Source organism: Ictalurus furcatus, chromosome 15 (assembly GCF_023375685.1).
Source record: "Ictalurus furcatus strain D&B chromosome 15, Billie_1.0, whole genome shotgun sequence".
In the NCBI taxonomy this organism is placed as follows: domain Eukaryota; kingdom Metazoa; phylum Chordata; class Actinopteri; order Siluriformes; family Ictaluridae; genus Ictalurus; species Ictalurus furcatus.
Window position 1 is genome coordinate 23,017,286 of NC_071269.1, and position 20,681 is coordinate 23,037,966.

General features: G+C 41.2%; 2 protein-coding genes across 9 annotated transcripts in view; one reads left to right on the forward strand and one right to left on the reverse strand.

Moving 5' to 3' along the window:
• LOC128618994 (ankyrin repeat and SAM domain-containing protein 1A-like) overlaps nt 1-10,510 on the reverse strand; it is a 60,372-nt gene extending 49,862 nt beyond the window's left edge. For 4 of the 7 annotated variants that reach the window (XM_053642775.1, XM_053642772.1, XM_053642776.1 and 1 more), the window contains exon 1: nt 9,991-10,510. In XM_053642775.1, the coding sequence (XP_053498750.1) occupies nt 9,991-10,199 (209 nt within the window). In that variant the 5' untranslated portion in view covers nt 10,200-10,510. The remainder of the gene's footprint in view (nt 1-9,990) is intronic. The other 3 variants (XM_053642778.1, XM_053642777.1, XM_053642779.1) reach the window with 2 other exon arrangements.
• A 4,487-nt stretch (nt 10,511-14,997) lies between these two features.
• taf11 (TAF11 RNA polymerase II, TATA box binding protein (TBP)-associated factor) lies at nt 14,998-18,562 on the forward strand. 2 transcript variants are annotated; one of them, XM_053642637.1, is made up of 6 exons: nt 14,998-15,322; nt 15,932-16,103; nt 16,963-17,111; nt 17,706-17,793; nt 18,103-18,199; nt 18,296-18,562. In XM_053642637.1, exons 2-6 carry the CDS (start codon nt 15,945-15,947, stop codon nt 18,424-18,426), a joined length of 624 nt encoding a protein of 207 aa, XP_053498612.1. In that variant the 5' UTR covers nt 14,998-15,322; nt 15,932-15,944; the 3' UTR covers nt 18,427-18,562. The 2 variants fall into 2 exon arrangements, with proteins under 2 accessions (XP_053498612.1, XP_053498613.1); XM_053642638.1 differs by having other exon boundaries at nt 14,998-15,181.
• Nucleotides 18,563-20,681: the final 2,119 nt, after the last annotated feature.

Here is a 20,681-nt window from a genome sequence, read left to right on the forward strand (position 1 = left end):
GATCTTGTAAATTAAAAATACTCTGTGTGTGTGTGTGTGTGTGTGTGTGGGTGTGTGTGCGCGCGAGTAGTGTGTTTTAACAGCTTTAACACAGAAACCACAGCAAGGCAACTTAAATCCACTCCTCTCACCTGATGACTCAGCGTTATTTTCTCAGCCATGACTGAACCAGGTTTTATTTCTGTATTCTAAGAAAACACACACAACTGAATTTGTCCACATGACTCTGCCCACACACTAAAGTGGCACCATGAGATGATGCCACCAAGAAGCACCAGTTCGTCACACACATTCGTGGACAGAATGCAACACACACACTCCATTTGAGTTTCTGGATTTCGTAAAATGTAAATCTCAGACCCAATCCAACAGGTTAGCGAGCTCGCTTCCCTCCCTCCCTCCCCTTGCTCCACAATACATCAATGCTTCTGTAAACCGGATTCAAACGTGACAAATACAGAATACAAAATCAATTCTCGGTATTAAATACAACACTAAACATATCTGTTGGCTTTAATGATCATTAAATGACCTCTCTGTTGTTTACATATACAGTACACTGTGCATATATAAGTTGGCCTCTCTGCACTCCTACATCCTGCGCTGGAAGAAAATGACGGGTCATAATCACATCCATAGTGATATTATAGAAAGGGCCAGAAGCGGCGAACAGAGAGAGACAGAGCAGCGGCAGATTGTCTGAGTGGAGACGCACTATAACACACAGGAAGTTGTGACTAAATTTTTTTTAAAAAAAGAGCAAAACAGGACGCTGAGGCAGACTGTGCAAGACCAGTGGGGACAAAACAGACCTCAAGCGTAGCACATCATATCCTGTGTGTGATTCATTAGTGCTGAATATAACTTCAGAATGTCATTATTAAATCACATTATTCATCAGGAGTGTTTAATCTGATAAACCCTCTGTCTGTCTGTCTGGTGGAATGCCTGTCCACACATCTGCCCGCTGCCTGTCTGTCCACACATCTGCCCGCTGCCTGTCTGTCTGCATGTCTAGTAGAATGCCTGCCTCACCCAGCGATCATCTGCCTACTTGTCCAGCCTTTTGTCTGCCTGTCTTTCCGGTTGTATGTTTGCCTGTCTGCATGTATAGTTATCTGTCTGCCTGTTTGCTTCTCTGTCCAGTTATATGTTTGTCCACCTTTTCAGCTGCATTGCTATCTGGCTGTCTGTCTGTCTGTCTGTTAGTCTAACTATACATGCCTGTATGTCTGGCCATCTGTCTGTCTAGTCGCCTGTCTACCTGCCAATCCAGCTCTTTGTTTGCATGTCTTTCCAGCCCTCTGTCTGTCTGTCTTTCCAGCCCTTTGTCTGTCTGTCTTTCCAGCCCTCTGTCTGTCTGTCTTTCCAGCCCTCTGTCTGTCTGTCTTTCCAGCCCTCTGTCTGTATGTCTTTCCAGCCCTCTGTCTGTATGTCTTTCCAGTCCTCTGTCTGTATGTCTTTCCAGTCCTCTGTCTGTCTGTATGTCTCTCCAGCCGTCCGTCTGTCCCTCCAGCCGTCCGTCTGTCCCTCCAGCCGTCCGTCCGTCTGTCTTGCTGTTTGTCTGTCAGTCTGTCTTTCCGATCATCTGCTTATCGGTCTGCCAACCTGCATGTCTTACTGTCTGTCTGTGTGCCAGTCAGGTCGTCTGTTTGTGTGCCAGCCCGGTCGTCTGTTTGTGTGCCAGCCCGGCAATATGTCTGTCCAGCCGTCTGTCTGTCAAGCAGCCTGTCTGTCTGTCTTTCCAACCATCTGCCTATTCGTCTGTCTGCCTGCATGTCTCACTGTCTGTCTGTGTGCCAGTCCAGCCATCTGTCTGTCTGCACATCCGGCCTGGCCATGTGGCTGTATGTCTGCGTGGGCTAGCTGTGCGCCTAATGCACTTCAGATGTGTTAAAAACACCAAGTTATCGGAGTTCAGCTGAGGGGGGGGAAGAGAAAAAAAAAAAAAAAAAAGGGAAACACTGAAATAATTAACCAGCCGACCGTGAACCGACCACTTCCTGTCATCGCAACAGAGCTGGACAGCAGTTTAAAGCAGATCATTTCATTAGCAGTTAGGTTTGGTACTGGTACCAGGCAGCACCCAAAAGTTCAGACGGTGCTACACATTTCAAACGTCCAGAACACCTTAACACCATCATTAACAAGACGCTTCCAGTGCTTCCGAGCATCAATAAACCCAGCAGAATTCCTGCAGCAGCTGTGATGACGTGCAAATCCAAAATGAAATAACGTTAACGTAATTATTATTATCCGATAAACGTCCAGCAACTTTTGATTTATTTCAGAGCACCTCGTTTAAATGTGTTAAAACAGGACATTTCCCAATTTCCCAACACTGCTTCCTCTTTCATTTTAATGCCAGGGTTCATCATTTATCTCATACGTCGTCTTGCACGGGTATGTGACACAAACCATACATTTTGGGTGGTTTGGATGGGGGGAGAGGGTTTGGTTAAAAATCCGTGGTGTGGATGACCAAGACATGAGGTGTACCGGAATGTGTGTGTTCCAGCCGATTTTTTTATCACATCGTTGCATCAGACGATTTCACAATTCGGAGTATGACGATAATGATTAAAAAAAAAAATTCCACATATTCTATATATGCTCGCTGAGCCCTTTATTAGGAACACCTGTACACCTACTGTCTAGTTTGGGTGAACCCGTGTCCATGAAAGCCTCAGATTCTTGGCTGACGGGAGTGGAACCCAGTGTGGTTTCCTGCTCTTGTAGCCCATCCACCTCAAGGTTCCAAAGCATGCTGAGATGCTTTTCTGCTCAACGTGGTTGTAAAGAGTGATTACACAAGTTATTATATCCATCCTGCCAGCTCGAACCGGTCTGGCCATTTTCCTCCGACCTCTCTGCTCAGCAAGGCGTTTCCACCCACAGAACCGTCGCTCACGTGATGTTTTTTTGTTTTTCGCACCATTCTGGGTAAACTGACGTGTCAGAAAATCCCAGGAGATCAGTAGTTTCCGAAATACTCAAACCAGCCCATCTGGTACCAACGACCATGCCACGATAAAGGTCACGGAGATCACACGCTTTCCCCATTCTGACGTATGACGTGAACATTACCTGAAGCTCTTGACCTGTATTTACATGGTTTCATGCACTGTGTGCTCCTGCAACATGATTGGCTGACTGGATAATTGCATAAATGAGCAGATTATAGGATTTGTTCCCAATAAAGTGTAGGTATTTTAAAGATGTCAGATGATAAGATAATTAACTGTAAACGTATTAATCCTATCACGGTGACGTGAGCGTCCAATCAGAGCGTCTCAGAGAAATCTGGTAGGTGAACGTTCATGAGCTCTTCCAGCCCAATCTCAAGCTTCGATTCCAACCACACGCCTAGTTTAGTAGATAACAGATAGTACGCCTATTCGAGCCAATCACAGCCCACGTCCCGGCTGCGTATGCATTTTAGCTTATTCCACCCTGCTTACATTTCAAGCCGTTTTGTTTATGCTACCCAGAGTGCATCTGTGGAGGAGTTTCTGATCGTGCAGCATGTCAGAGTCTGTTATTCGGCCATGATGGAATGAGATGCATTCCTTGGGAGGTACTTTAACTCTGCGCTCAGCTCTTGCACAACAAACGGACGAGTCCCGACATGAAAGCGTGCCGCGCGCTGCAAGCTGCGCAGAAGTAGGGAACAAAAAAAAAAAACAAAGAAAAAAAACGAACACACCACACATAAAAAGCTTCTTGCATTTCTGGAAAAAAACAACAACAAGAAACTCAGTGAGCAGCACAGCGCCATGCCGGGCTCATCCGACTCACGGAGCACCTGAGCAAAATCATTCAATATGGTATTATATATGGGATATATTAAGACATCGTGTCTCCTAATCAGATACAGCAATCCCATAATTCTGCTCAACAAGCTTTAAGAAACAAGCAGGAAGTGGGTGTGGACTGAACAGGTGTATAAAACCTGATCAAAATGCTTGGAGACAAAATGTGTACAGTCTCCCATATCACATAATATACTAATCACTAACTGATACTAATATCTCCCGATATATATACTGCTGCTCATTATCAGTATCTTTAGCACAATAAACACTGACGAGTGTGTTGAGAAACAGGGAGCTTCAGGACACACAGCGCGCTGGATGATCAGTCTGGGGAATTTACTGCAGCCTGTTATTTGGATCAGCAGATTTACTCTGACCGACTAATTTGCATGAAATAGAGAAAACAGGAAATAAAGCAGAGGCCGGTCATGGTGTTGCTCTCTCAGGCAGCCGCCTGCTCATCCACATACAGCTAGCAGGTAAAAGGGGAAATATTCAAATATAATAATCATCCATAATATGATGATTATTATCATTAGCCAGCTCTGGGTGGGTGTGTGTGTGTGTGTGTGTGTGTGTGTGTGTGTGTGTGTGTCTGTGTGTGTCCGGAAGAGCTAATTATATGCTGCTCCTTGTAATCTGTTAGGATTTTCCCAAAATTCATAATTCCCATTTTTAGGCCCGGTCAGAAGAGCAGGAAGAGAGACAGGTAGATCAGCAGAGGGATGGGTAGACAGGCCAAGAGACGGGCAGAGAGAGAGAGAGAGAGAGAGAGAGAGAGAGAGAGAGACAGGTAGAAAGATGGGCAGAAGTGGCAGACAGACAAATAGATGGGCAGATGGGCAGGGAGACGGGCAGAGAGAGACTGGCAGAGAGAGAGAGAGAGAGAGAGAGAGAGTGTGAGAGAGAAACTGGCAAGAGAGGGTGAGATGGGCAGAGAGACGGGCAGACAGACGGGCAGAGAGAGAGAGACTGGCAGAGAGAGTGAGATGGGCAGAAAGATGAGCAGAGAGAGTGAGATGGGCAGAGAGACGGGAAGAGAGACTGGCAGACAGAGAGAGAGAGACATCATAGAGAGAGAGACTGGCAGAGAGAGTGAGATGGGCAGAAAGACGAGCAGAGAGAGTGAGATGGGCAGAGAGACGGGAAGAGAGACTGGCAGAGAGAGAGAGAGAGACATCATAGAGAGAGAGACTGGCAGAGAGAGTGAGATGGGCAGAAAGACGAGCAGAGAGAGTGAGATGGGCAGAGAGACGGGAAGAGAGACTGGCAGAGAGAGAGAGAGAGAGACATCATAGAGAGAGAGACTGGCAGAGAGAGTGAGATGGGCAGAAAGACGAGCAGAGAGAGTGAGATGGGCAGAGAGACGGGAAGAGAGACTGGCAGAGAGAGAGAGAGAGAGACATCATAGAGAGAGAGACTGGCAGAGAGAGAGAGAGAGAGACATCATAGAGAGAGAGACTGGCAGAGAGAGTGAGATGGGCAGAAAGACGAGCAGAGAGAGTGAGATGGGCAGAGAGACGGGAAGAGAGACTGGCAGAGAGAGAGAGACGGGCAGAGAGAGAGAGACGGGCAGAGAGAGAGAGACAGAGATACGGGCAGACAGAAAGTGAGACATGCATGAAATCTATAAAATTACTACAAAATTGGTGATCATATTAAACACGGTGAGCAGTTTGTCCATATCCCGTATGTTTATTAGAACATTCATGGTTCTTAATGAACATCTTCAGTCTCACACGCAAGCGGGAGAGAGAACGCTGCTCATCACCACACTCCGTTCTCACATCACGAATGTCAGCAGCTAAAAACACTGCTATGACGTAATCAGAGCTTTATTAATAAAAAGTTAAGGATATGATGTATGGGTGTCACCGTGTCATGCTCAGTCATGGGCTACAATCAGACGCTTCCTTTATCTCTTCTTTACTGTTTAACCATTCTTACTGCATTCCTCACTCCAGAGGGTCGGCTGTGATTCCCCCAGAAGTTCATAATCCTCTCTTAATCTCTAGACTAAATCACACAAGCCGGGTTTCTCAGCGCAGCAGGAGACGCGACCGCACCGCGTGTCATTTCCTCACAGCCGCGCTCTCCCTCGCTCTCTCAGGACAACGTGATAAACGCCACCACTGACAGAGATTTTATCCCGAAGTCATCCTCCAAAAATATCAACAATGACGGGATGTAATCTTTTTTATTTTAATTTCCTTTCATTTTTTTGAATCATGCGAAGGCTTTTCTACAGAGATGTCGTTAATAAAAAGTTTCTTTTAATTCTCATCTTCGGCTAATAAACGCTCGATTAATACCGCGATGTTTTTCGACTCGGTTATCATACCGATTACGTCATGATTATGCTTAACCTCTTACCTACATCATCAGAACATTACCGTGACCTGCTCTCAGGAAACTGCGTTTTCACTGCAAAGGAACGTCGAGAGAGCCCCACGAGCAGGAGGAAACTCGCCATACGTAAAATAACACCGTGGAGGTGGACGATATGACACACATATCATATATCATTCTCCAAGGCATTTTTATGCTACGTATCATGACATACATGCTAGCTGACAAACTGAAAGCAAATCAGTAGTGTTAAAAAAAACGTTAGAAATTATAATAATGAATGTGCTTAGAATTAATAATAATTTTTTAAAAAAAGTACACAGTATTGTGTAAAATAAAAATATGTATAAATAAATAAATAAATAAATAAATAAATAAAAGAAGAAAAAAGAAAACTGCTTGGTTAATATTTAGAAACAAATGTATAATATATTTCGTTATTATTAATAAGCAAATGCATAATGCATTTATATTTATTTTTTATTAAGCAATATATTTTTATTTATAATATTTTTTTCTTTTTTTATTAAACAAATACATAATATATTTAACATTTTTTACAAGTTTTTTTTTCCCCCAAACAAAAGGTTAAGACTGAAAAAGATAATTTTTTAATCTAAAATAATACTATATTTATTTTTTATATTAAAAAAAACAAACAAAAGAGAATCTCTCTCTATATCATACATATATTTTTTTTTTAAATGAAAGATTAAATGTGTATTGGTCAAATTAGCCCCCCCCCCCCAAAAAAAAAGATTAGATCTTTGACGGTTCGCGGATTCGACATTTCTATGGTTCCCGCCAATGTTTGTGAAGCTCCGCCCCCAGGATCTACGTTGGCTGTATAGTGTCTCTAAAATGACCGACAGGAGGGCCGTGTTCCCAAAGCCACGATTTAATCTATCGTTTATGGTCTTCTACACATCGTCCTTCAGGTTATTTGTACAAATCAGGAATAAAATAAACAAACAATAATTTTTTAAAAAATTAAATCCACTATTGCACCTTTAAGTACAAAACGTTAACACCATACGCCGCTTACAGTCAGTTAACTTAAATAACTGAATAAAAAGATATCATGATAAAAAAAGTATCGTGACATAATTTATCATATCGATATTACATCATCGTATCGCCCAGCCCTAACTAACCCCAGACAATTATTAAAATAATCAGACACATCAGAGAAATGCCGCCGTAACGCCGCCCACGTCCCACATGACTCAGATACATGGTCTCGCAAGTGCGTGTAATTCTTTATAACAGAGAGGAAATCCATTTCTCGTGTATAAAAATTTTTAAAAGACAATATCGCGGCTTTGCTGCGATTTTCTTAAAAGTTCGGTACACGGTGTAATCTCAGGCCCATGCTGCTGGAAAAGCAAATGTATTGACTGAACCCTGAATAAACCGCAGTGGAAGATTACCGTATGAATATCCCGTTCACGTAGCGCGTGAGTTTCTCGCTTATTTGCAATTTTATTTATGCTTCAGCGTCGGCAAATCTGAGAAAAAACAAAACAAGAAGTCTCACAGTAGTCACAGTGGAAGAGAGAGAGTGGAGAGAGGAAGCAAAATACTGCACACGACAGAGAAAAACTCAGTTCCTTACGCCGTCCTTCAGATTCCACGAATTTGTCTCGCTCATCCATGAATTTATTTATTTATTTGTTTTTAGTACAGCTGTGTGTAAATCTTTTGCTCAAGTCAAATCGAAATAAAATGTTCTCTAGATTTAGATAAAAGTTAGCCGCGGACGTAGACCGACTGCGCGTTCCCGACGCAGCTCGTTTGGGTTTTGGCCACGCCCACAAAACCCCATAAAAGGCAAAGTGCGCAGACAGCCGAGAGCACAAAATGAACAATAAGGGTAAAGTCTGAAAGGCAGAAGTGGAAGTCATTTTGACTCACTACCATGCCAGTAAAAAGATTTATTTTATATCTTATGAATAACAAGCGTTAAATCTTCCATCAGCTGAAGCGCTCGTTTGGTTATTTGTCTTAAACGGCGCTTTTTGCGTTGTCTTTCTTTTTCCACATCACATTCTTTAATTAAAGCCCATAATCAGCAGTGTAAACTCGACAGTATATTCCAGATATAAAAGTGCAGTAATTCGCGCTAATGAAATGATTTGAACCGGATCGAGTCGAGGTTTGCTTTAGTTAGTCTTCCTATGCATCGATCTACACAGGAGCACGAGTAGGATACGAAGGGTTTTTTTTTGGACTTTACAGTCTTTTTATGAATATTAAATTTCTTGCAACGCTCATATCAAGGATTTATGAATAAATCTATTTACACCCAGGTTGATAAATGAGTCCTGGGGTTTGTTGATGCACACTAGAGCTGCTGATAGAATATCCACACTGTGATAAATTATGAGACTTCTCAGAAGAAAGAAACGCTGATATCGTTAGTATATTTCAAAACAATTACAATCAGAAGCAGCTGACGTAACGGAGTTTTGTACTCGATGTTCAGTAGTGTAAAATATTTCGAATGTTTTGTGTTCGTTTATTTTCGAAGGCATTAAATAAAAGTATCAGTGAATTCTTTTTTTTTTTTTTTTTTGCGCATTACTACACTACTGTTTGTTAGTGATAGGTATCCTAGATTGTTACCACAGGTACGACGGGTATCACAGATTTTCACCACAGGTACGATGGGTATCTTGAATTTTTAATCACAGCGCCCTTCCCAAAATGCACAAGCCCAATTCTTCCTCTTGTAAAAGTAAAGAATAAACAACCTGTTAAAGGAAAATAGATCAATCAACGACAAGGTGGTGTGATGCGGCTCAAGCTCCTGAAGTGTTTTATTCCTCTTATACCACGGAAAATTTGTCAACAATTACAATTTTTGATTAATTAAAAGGATTAATCAACACGTCGTACTTTTCAGCCATTTGTAGTTACATTTAATGCCATGGAACATCTGCGAGACCAGTTATTGCCTGTTATAACGTACAACATAACAGCTATAAACCTTATTAAAAAAAATTTCATTAAAAACATAAAAAGTTAATAAGACGAAAATACTCGTCACGTTGCAGAGAAAGCAGAAATAAAAACTTACTCTATTCTGAAGACTTTGCTGTGGAGGAAAACGTACAGACCGTCACACAAAGCGCTGACACTGGAGACTCCTTCCATAACTAATAGTCTCTTTCCGGAAAACTTCACCAGAGCAACGTTTACACGTTTTTTTCCCCTAATCTGTTTATTATTAGACTTCGATTATGAGACGCATCCAAACGTCAAGCCCCTGTGAGTGAGCTGTTAATATAGAAACAATAACACATCAGAACAAGCGCATTGATATAAACTTGTGATTCTCCTTGTAGCCAGAACTACTTTCAGACCCACGTTATATAAAATTAGAATTTGTTGTATAAAATCAGATTTGAGATCTGTTTATTATACTGCTCTGGTATAACAATGACTAACAAAGTCGTATAAGTACGTATTGTTTTATTTTGATAAATCCTTACTGAACTGCATAATTAGCCCCCTAATTAGCATATGCAAATTGAATTCCCGTAGCTAAAATACCGCGATGCTACAGGGTATCGGAAGTTCAGGCTAAACTTTCAGGAATTCCGATTCCTTGATCCATAAAAGGAACAAAAACAAGTTGTAATTTACCGTTTTTTAAAATACTAAAGTATAAAAAATAGTATCAGGTCAGTAAATTAATTCTCTTTAATATATTTAAAGACCTAAATGTGTTGCGTTGTTAAACAAATTCCCCCAATTAAAAGGAAAAAGAAAGAAGGTGGCCGACATCCCTCTCATTAGCTTCCAGGCTAATCGCGTCTCCTACCTGAGTAAGCTGGAGAGCGCGTGAGCGCTCGCGCTGTGTACGCCGCCGCTCGAGCCGTGTCCCGCGCCTCCTCCACCACCTCCACCTCCAAATCCTCCTCCTATTCCTCCGCCACCACCGGACGTCGCTCTCTTGCCGCTCAGCAGCTTCTCCACGGCGGCCACATTCCCGGTGCGTGCCGCCTCCAGCAGCTCTTGCTCCTTCCCCATGTCAGCCGAGCAGACACACACCAAACCGGGCAGAGAGAAGATCCGACTCGCGCCGCCACCACTGCCGCCGCCCGGAAACGCGCATTCACGCGCTCACAGCACAGCGGAAACAAAGCTCTCACAGGGTTCTCACTGTATTCCCAACCCAGTCCTGTCCGATCCAGGGAAAGAAAAAAAACTTTCCCTCCGTCCAAGCACCACTCACACTCACACACACACTCACACACACACACCCAAACATACACACACAAACTTCCTCTGTCCGGTTCTAACACGTCACTTCCTGGCGTCTGGTCCCATCCTGTGGGCCAACTCCCAAATGCTTCCCTACAGGACAATCAGTACACTACACAGGGTATAGGATACATTATCTCATACCCCATGTAGTGCACTGATGTAGGGAATAAGGAAGTAAATCCCAAATTGCTCTCAATTGGATATATAGTGCACTGTGTAGGGTGTAAACGCTCTTAATTTGTGCCCTAATATAGTGCACTTCTATGTGGATTAGTGAGCCGAATCCTAAATGCCTCATACTGGACATTTAGTGCACTATATAGGGGTTAAAGCCCTCATTTCATGCCCTAATATAGTGCACTTCTGTAGGAATTTGGGAGCTGTATACTAAATTCCTCCCAGCCATACATATAGTCCACTAACCGGAGTGTAAAAGCCCTTATTTCATACCCTAATACAGTGCACTTGTATATGGATTTGTGAGCTGTATCCTGAATGGCTCCCTATACAACACAGGATGTAGGATATATAGTGTCATACCCTATGTAGTGCACTTCTCTAGGCATTTTGGAGCTGTATACTAAATTGCTTCCAACCATACATATAGTGTGCTAAATAGGGTGTAAAAGCCCGTATTTCATACCCTAATGTATATGGATTTGGGAGCTGTATCCTAAATTGCTCCCACCCAGACATATAGTGCTCTAAACAGGTTGTAAAAGCCCTTATTTTTTTAGATTGTAGGATAGGTTATGTCGTACCCTATGTAGCACACTTGTATATGGATTTGCGAGCTGAATCCTGAATGCCTTGTGTTGAACATATTGTGAACATCAAAGGTTGAACATCAAAATTTATTTTGTACCCTAGTTTAGTTCACTTCAGTAGGGATTTGATTTCAGGGGGATAAATGCCCCCTACTGAACATATAGTGCACTAAAAAGGGTGTAAAAATTTCATACCCTATTATTTCATACCCTAATGCAGTGCACTTTGTATATGGATTTGGTAGCTGTATCCTGAATGGCTCCCTATACGACAAAGTGATTTGTCGTATAGATCCAACACAGGATGTAGGATATATTACGTCATACCCTACGTAGTGCATTTCTCTAGGCATTTGGGAGCTGTATCCTAAATGCCCAGTACTGAAGAGTTAGTGCACTACATAGGGCATAGAAACCCTTGTTTCGAAACCTAATGTAGGCGTTTTATACCCTAGTTTACTTCACTTCGATGCATGCTGATTTGGGAGTTAAGTCCTAAATGCCCCCTGTTGAACATAATGTGCACTATAAAGGGTGTAAAAGCCATTATTCCTTATCTTAATGAAGTGCACTTCAGTAGAGATTTGGGAGCTGTATCCTAAATGCCCCATACTGGATATATAGTGCACTATGTAGAGTGTAAATGCTCTTATTTTGTGCACTTCTATAGGAACTTGGGAGCTGTATCCTAAATTGCTCCCAACCAGACATATAGTGCACTAAATAAGGTGTAAAAGCCTTTATTTCATACCCTGTTATAGTGCACTTCTACAGGAATTTGGGAGTTATTTCCTAAATTGCTCCAAACTGGGCATATAGTGCACTAAAAGTGTGTAAAAGCCCTTATTTATTGAGATTGTAGGATATATTATGTCATACCCTATGTAGTGTACTTGTATATGGATTTGGGAGCTTCAGTTGAACATATAGTGAACATCATAGGGTGTCAAAAGCTTTTATTTTGTACCATAGTTTACTTCAATAGGCGTTTGGGAGTTGAGTCCTAAATGCCCCGTACTGAACATATAGTGCACTAAAAAGGATGTAAAAGCCCTTATTCTACACATTAATATAGTGCACTTCAATAAAGATTTGGGAGCTGTATCCTAAATGTGCCATATTGGATATATAGTGCATTATGAAGAGTGTAAAAGTCCTCATTTCATCCCCTAATGCAGTGCACTTGTATATATTTTTGGGAGATGTATTCTGAATCCTCCCTATTGGACCTAAAGTGCACACCTTAGGATGTAATAGCCCTTAGAAGTCCTAATCCTAAATATCCTATGTAGTGCACAAATATTGTGATTAAGGAGCTAAATCCCAAATGACTTTTCCACTAAAATATAGTACACTATATACGGTGCAGATTACATTCATTCTTACCACATATAGGGGATGAGGGGCCTAAATCCCAAATGGCCTTCTATTAAAAAATAGTGTGTAAAACATACATAGAGTGTAAAAGTGCTTTGTAGTGCGTGTTGACAGTATAAGGAGGAGAGATCCAGATCCTAATTGGGTATATTGTAGTCTTGTGCAGGGGTTCCCAAACTTTTCCACGGCAAGGCCCCCCAAATGGCATTAACATTTGACCGAGGCCCCCCTTTTGCAAGATGTCTTTAAAACACATTAAAAATACAGACTTCTGAATATATCCCCAATTTTTTTTTATTAATAATTACATCTTTACATTACATTACATTAGGAATTGATTGTGTGTGTGTGTGTGTGGTTGTCCAAGAGTGAGAATTTATTTTTCACACCAAATTGTTGAGTCCCCCTGGGCGCCCCCTGGCGGCCCCCACTTTGAAAACCACTGGTCTAGTGCACTACACAGGGTGTAAACGTCTTTATTTCATACCCTAATTTAGTGCACTTCTGTTGAGAGTAGGAAGCTGAGTCCTTAAAGTCTATTTATTGGACATATAGTGCACTACATTTGGTAAATAAGAAAGGCTTTCTACACCCGTAGAGATTTAGGTCCCCTTGTTCTCTGTATAACTAAATAACGTCTTCTATACGTCTAAACACACTAACTGTCCAATACTGGGCATTCAGGATACAGCTCCCAAATTCCTAGAGAAGTGCACTACGTAGGGTATGACAATGTATCCTACATCCTGTGTAGTGCACTTTGTCGTATAAGGAGCCATTCAGGATACAGCTCCCAAATCCATACACAAGTGCACTATATTACAGTCCCTCCAGGATTTCGCGCTCGCAATTTTTCAGAATGACCGCAGATTTGGGCCGAGAAGCCACGTCATGTGACGTCATCACAACGCGCATTCACCCAAAGCCCTCTTCGATTCACATGTGTCGAACATGAGTACAGCTTTATATATATATATATATATATATATATATATATATATATATATATATATTAAAAAAGGCTCTTTTACCAACAAACATCACTGCAAATTTTTTGTTCAGTTGCAATTTCGCAAATTCAACTACAGCCCCAATTCCAAAAAAGTTGGGACGTTGTATAAAATGTAAATAAAAACAGAATGCAATGATTTGCAAATCTCATAAACTTGTATGTTATTCACAATAGAACATAGAAAACATATCAAATGTTTAAACTGAGGAAATGTTCTATTTGAAGGAAAAAAGAAAGGTAATTTTGAATTTCATGGCCGCAACACGTCTCAAAAATGTAACAGCTGGAGGTTAATTGGCAACAGGTCAGTAACATGATTGGGTATATAAAGAATATCTTAGAGAGGCAGGTCTTACTGACCTGTTGCCAATTAACCTCCAGCGTTGTTTCTTTTTAGTAACACTTACTTTTCCAGCCTTTTGTCCTCGGCTTTAGTTTCATTATGATGTGCTTATGGTCTAATACTGCATCATGTGTGCGCATGTTTGCATTGCTTTAACCCCTCTCTGTAATTCCCGCCTTCTCAAACACCGATTGGTGGATTATAAAAGGCTCGCAGCAACTATTGGCCAAATTCCTGCCTCTGAACCATTAACCTACTCTCAGTTTGACAATAGCAGCAGATGCCAGCTGTGCTGAATCGAAACAACGCCCACGCCCATATAAGGTCATTTTTAAATTTTTTCATATTATCACATCGCTTCGTATTACACGGTCATTTAAATGTGTAAATGATGGCAGAAGGTTCACTCGTGGCATCTGTTATTTTAATTTTATTCCATGGACATTCAGAAGAATGTAGGAAAAAAAATGTAAAACGTGGGCAGAGTGAAAATAATTTGATTTATATATATTTATGCGATGCTAATAGTGTGTCTTTTTCAGTGTATTAAAGTCTGCATTCATAGTAACACTGTTTTTGTGATATAAGCTTTGGTGATCTAATGTTACCAGCACCAGGGACAGTGTTTATTTATTTATTTATTTATTTATTTATTAATTATAAACAAATCCAAATATTGAACATGTTTTTAAGCTCTAAAATAAGCTCTAAATAAAATTATTTTAGATCGTATCGCTTTTCTCTGGACTTTATTTACATATCTGACCTTGAAGTCATCCAAAAATAATCAGATTACATTACTTTCATATTGTGTTACTTGGATTACGTTACTGAGGACATTTTTTATGAAGTCATTTGTAACTGTAACTGAATATATTTTTAAACCCTGGTTACTAGTGTCCCGATATGTAGTGAGCCAGGGTCCTACATTATATACCTATTCACGACCTACTGAACTAAAGAGCTGACTGAGACTACAATCCAGAGTTTTATGTTGTAGCGACTTGAAAAGGTTTCCGAGAACTTTTATTTTGCTGGATTCCACAACCGGAAGTTGGAGTTTATTTCCGGTTAGCTTTAGCCTGCCGGTCATTCATGTAGCTTTTTGTGTTGTTATAAACATTCTATTATTTCTATTATATTAATTATATATCTTTAAAAAAAAAAAAACAATTACAGAGTAATAAGTTTGCGGTTTTGTTTCTGCGAAACTCGGATTATTATTATTTTTTTTTCATTTTGAACGGTAAAGTAGAAAACAATCAGAAAAGACACTCTTCATGTGTTTATAAACTGCTGCAGCTAGCATAGATATATCTGGATGAACTAATCCGGTTAAATTCAGCTTGTTTTGTCATTTAGATCCGTGAATAAATCAGCCAGACTGGTAGGTATACAGACAATTATGAATATATGGATTGGAATTGAAATAAGGCTGAATACTAAATGACCTGTTAGGTGTTAGTGCACTACACAGGGTGTAGAAGGGCAAGGGCACTTGATTAGGGAGGGAGGGTTGTGTAGAAGTGTTTCTCAATCCTGATCTAAAATGTGTTACGGGTTAGTAACAGAATTGAGAAACATTGCTGTATTGTTAGATTAATGGGGCTGAATGCCAAATAGCTGTCTAGTGACTGTGTAGTGTACTACATAGGGTGTAAAAAGCACAGTTTCTCACTCTGAAGTGCAATACAGAATGATATAGAGAGTGAATTGTGTGGAGGTCTGGGAAAACCCATCGCGTGTCACTGCAGCTTAATTTTGAAGAAAAAAACAACAGCAAAAATGACAATAAAAAGAAAATTTCACAAGTAGGTTAGGTGACAGAAATGTAGAAAGGCGTCTTTCAGTTTTCGTCCCCTTTCACTTCTGAAGGAAACTCGATTTTAGACAGATCAGGGCATTCTGTCGTTTTCCGAACTATACCGCTAACTATATCCGCGTACGTTCTGTGTATATTTTTTAATCTGTGCTTTTGTGATGATGCGTCCCGCAGCCCGGCGTGTGTCATGGCCGACCCGGCGCGCGTGAAAAACGAACCAGGAATTGACGTCGCGACCGCAGAGCATGTTCGGCAGGATAAAAACGCAGGTGAGGGTTCAAGCGGAGGAACCGCGACTTCGGAGACGACAACGGATCAGACCACCGTGAAACAGGAGGACAAAGTGGTGAGCCGTGACCCTGTACACAACCCTGTATGACGACGACACACAGACACAAGAACAGTGACTGTGTTTACATGGACAGCAGTAATCTAATTATCGACCTTATTCTGAATAAGACGATATTCTGATTAAGGTGTTTACATGAGTCTCTTTTAGAATATTCCTTTCACGTTCCTGTGTTGCATGTTATAGAACATAGAGCGATTAACGTCACACGTCGTTACGTCCGCACGCCGCACCGTCCGACGTTCCCTCCAGAATTTCACGTATCGACATACAGTTGGTCTTCGTTATGGGACCGTATACAGTTTTGGGTGTTTTTATTTTTAATTTTATGAAAGCTTCAAATGCGGTTAATTATTTGTCATGCTGTACGTGCAAATAGACGACTGCTTGAAGCCGTGGGCAGCGTCCCAAACCGTGTACTTACCTATTGTATAGTAGCTGAAACACATGTATTTCGCCTACTATATAGCAGGTAAGTACGCGGTTTGGGACGCAGCCGTGCTCACTTGTTTGCTGTCAAACGGTTGAGCACTGCCGTGTGTGTACGTGTCCTGTCCCAAAATGTGGTGAAAACTCTCACACGACCTTAATAGTGTGATTAAGGTGTGTACATGTCTGTAACGCACGTCGATAATGCGACTAAAACAGGAATACCCCACACGTCTTAATTCCATTTGTGTTTACTCCGAGTATGACTTTAATCGGATTAAGGTCAGCAATAATCTGTTTACATGCTAGTTTCTTAATCAGAGTATCGTATTAATCGGGTTAATATCGGATAATTGTTGTCCATGTAAACGTACTGAGCGTAGGAACGGTTATTTCCTTCCCTAACTGTTTACGCCTTCCTCTGTAGGGCGTGGCCAAGGAAGTGTCGGGAGGAGACGAGGACGACGAAGGACACTCGAGCGCTCATCCTCCGGCTGCGAAAAAACCGAAAGTGGAGCCGGAGAAGAAGAAGGAGAAGAGACACAAAGTGGACGAAGACGAGATCCAGAAGATGCAGTGAGTCTTCCTTTGTGAGCTCGGACGCTCAAAGTCCGCACGAAATCTTTCCAGCCGGCTACATTTTCTACGAACCTGGATGTCTGTGCTACGTGATCAGTTCCTTAACTATCTCATGTAAAATGCTGATAAATTAATAACGGTAAATGTTTTGAATATAAACAATTAAATCACGTGTTGTATTAATTTATCAGCATTTTACATGAGATATTTAAGGAACTGGTTAAAAGTCAACGTTGTGTATACGTGAATATAATATAAAGTAATGCTTTATATCTGTAGCTGGCGTTATAACGGCTGCTTGCAGGATCTCGTCACTTTTCTTAATGATTTTATTTCCTTCCTCTACCTGAAAATGCTTGAGCGCATCTTCTAAAGCACCCGTTTTGTGTTTTTTGATGAGGGAAGTGTTTAATATCTGGGGCAGGGTCACTGACTGAATACAACACGTAGCACCAATCCAACACTGAGACGGAGAAAAAAAACTCAGACATGATATGTCACAGATAGGTCTACAAACAAAAATCAGCCTTATAACGGATTATTTAGCTTGGATATTAATCAACGAAGTGTGTGTGTGTGTGTGTTGTGTAGAGTGTTGGTGTCTTCGTTCTCAGAGGAGCAGCTGAACCGGTACGAGATGTACAGACGCTCGGCTTTCCCTAAAGCAGCCATTAAAAGGGTAAGAGAAACACTGCTTTATCATCATGAATCACCAGTGGTAAATTATATACACCACCGGTCAAAAGTTTGTGGACACTCGACTGAACCGTTTCTCATGATCTTAAAAAGCTTTTGATCTGAAGGTGTGTGATTAAATGTTTGAAATCAGTGTTGTAGGATTTGGATATTGTTTGACCAGCACTACTGTCAGAACTGGCGTATACAGAAAGTTCTGACCGATCAGATTCGAGAATTCAACAACACTGTGGAATAATAATAATTTCTTGTAATATTATTGAACGTATTTAAATGTAGATCTTACTTTCAGCTTATTCAGTCCATCACGGGATCTTCTGTGTCTCAGAACGTCGTCATCGCCATGTCCGGCATCTCGAAAGTGTTCGCCGGGGAGATTGTCGAAGAAGGTAAGCTTTATTTAACAGATAGGAGTTGAAATGTAACTCTGGTTGTGTTTGTGCTCTTGTTAACCTGTGTGTGTGTGTGTGTGTGTGTGTGTGTAGCTCTGGATGTGTGTGAGAAGTGGGGAGACACTCCTCCTCTGCAGCCCAAACACATGAGGGAGGCGGTGAGGAGGCTGAAGACCCGGGACCAGATCCCCAACACCAAACACAAACGCATCCTCTTCAACTAAACACAGCCATTTGTAATATTTAGCGCCCTCGTCTGGCCCTGAGGTGAACTGTTGTCAAATGAAAACACTCACTGGTGAATCTGGGTGCTTTGTGAGTTGGCCTTTTTTTATTATTATTTTTTAAATTTTTTTTTTTTTAAAGAAAAAGAGTAAAGTTGAGCAGACTGGGACTGGCCTCATTTTAGGGCCAGAAAAAAATGTAAGCAGAAGTCTGAGATGAAGAAACTAGCGTGCATGTTCTCCTCCATGGAAATATTGCAAATCGTTGCTTTTCTAAGATATTTTTAAAAGTTGTATGATAATTAGAGGTCTTGAAACACTTTGAAACGTTACAAACTGCACCTTTAACATTTTGGCTACCGCCTCACGCCAATGCTGCGTAGTTAACAGTGTGAGCGGTGGGCATAGGGGGCGGTTGATGTGGCCGAAATTGAGACCACACCCTCTTCTTCCTGTCTGTGCTGTAAATAGAAATTGTGTAAGAGTATAATTGTTTGATCACGTGTTCCAGCACTACTTCCATCATATTTAACGTTCTTCCACTTGACCTTGGAGTCATGTCACGCTAACTAGCTAGCATGCTCATTGGCTTTTAGCCAGCAGAGTCAGCCCTGATCTAACATACTTTACTAAACGAATGGAACAGCTCTTAGGATAGCTAATGGGACTAAATCAAGGGAATTGGACAGAGAGTATTGGATCACGTCCTTACACACCTGCTGGGACTGAACGTCTCATTCAGAATATACAGGTGTGTAAAGAGATTTTAAGTTTGGTAGAATTTAGTGTTGCTTTTCCCTGTAAATACTGCTTCAGCTTCAATCCTTTTGTTCAATGCCTTTTAGTTTAAATAAACAGTGTATGTGTTTGTAAAGTGTCTTTTCTCTCTTATACTGACAGATTTAACATGCACCTTAACAAATCAAAAACGCAACAGTCCGTTCAGACAGAAACAAAAACATGAGAGCAAATCCGAAAGAAAAACAACAAAAACGCAACAGAGAATCGGAAAACGCAACAAAAACGCAAAAGAGAACCAGAAAACGCAACAGAGAATCGGAAAACGCAACGAAAACGCAACAAAAACGCAAAAGAGAACCAGAAAACGCAACAGAGAATCGGAAAACGCAACAAAAACGCAAAAGAGAACCAGAAAACGCAACAAAAAGGCAGCAGAGAATCGGAAAACGCAACAGAGAATTGGAAAACGCGACAAAAACACAGCAGAGAATCGGAAAACGCGACAAAAACGCAGCAGAGAATCGGAAAATGCGACAAAAAGGCAGCAGAGATTCGGAAAACGCAACAAAAATGCAACAGAGAATCGGAAAATGCGGCAAAAACGCAGCAGAGAATCGGAAAATGCGGCAAAAACGCAGCAGAGAATCGGAAAATGCGACAAAAACGCAGCAGAGAATCGGAAAACGCAACAAAAAGGCAGCAGAGATTCGGAAAACGCAACAAAAAGGCAGCAGAGATTCGGAAAACACAACAAAAATGCAAAAAAAAAATCAGAAAACGCAACAAAAACGCAGCAGAGAATCGGAAAACGCGACAAAAACGCAGCAGAGAATCGGAAAATGCGACAAAAACGCAGCAGAGAATCGGAAAACGCAACAAAAAGGCAGCAGAGATTCGGAAAACGCAACAACAATGCAAAAAAAATCAGAAAATGCAACAAAAAGGCAGCAGAGAATCGGAAAACGCAACAAAAAGGCAGCAGAGAATCGGAAAACGCAACAAAAAGGCAGCAGAGAATCGGAAAACGCGACAATCAGAAAACACAAGAAAAACGCAACAGAGAATCAGAAAAAAAACACACAAAAAATAAAACAAAAAACAGCAGCAAATTCAAAAACACAGGCACATGAAATAAAAACAGAAAGGGGAGGTCCTTACTGACCATCACATGATTGTTGCTGTTCGTGAAAACATTTTAAAGTTCCTGATGATGTTCTGGTCCACTCAGTAGATTCATTTTCTCTTCCCGTAAACATCCTCATCCCGCGGTCTATCCGACTGGCGTGTGCTTCAGACAGTCAGCACCGAGCTTGTGATGTTTGAGTTAACTGTAGATGAGCTACGGGGAAGCTTCCACATACCGAAACGAAAAGCAATCGCAGTGAAAGAATGAAATATAAAAACACAAACTGTCGTGTGTTGCTCGAACACCTTTTCAGTGGAAAAACAATCCGCAGGTTATTGCTGGTGATTTAATGTCAGCGTACAGAAAATCCAAACACACACAACATTTC

Excerpts from the sequence above, each read along its gene's own strand:
- taf11 (XM_053642637.1), top strand. The coding sequence starts at position 15,945 with ATGGCCGACCCGGCGCGCGTGAAAAACGAACCAGGAATTGACGTCGCG. Across the intron at positions 16,104-16,962 it reads TGAAACAGGAGGACAAAGTG|GGCGTGGCCAAGGAAGTGTC; the intron begins GTGAGCCGTGAC and ends CTTCCTCTGTAG. Across the intron at positions 17,794-18,102 it reads CTAAAGCAGCCATTAAAAGG|CTTATTCAGTCCATCACGGG; the intron begins GTAAGAGAAACA and ends TCTTACTTTCAG.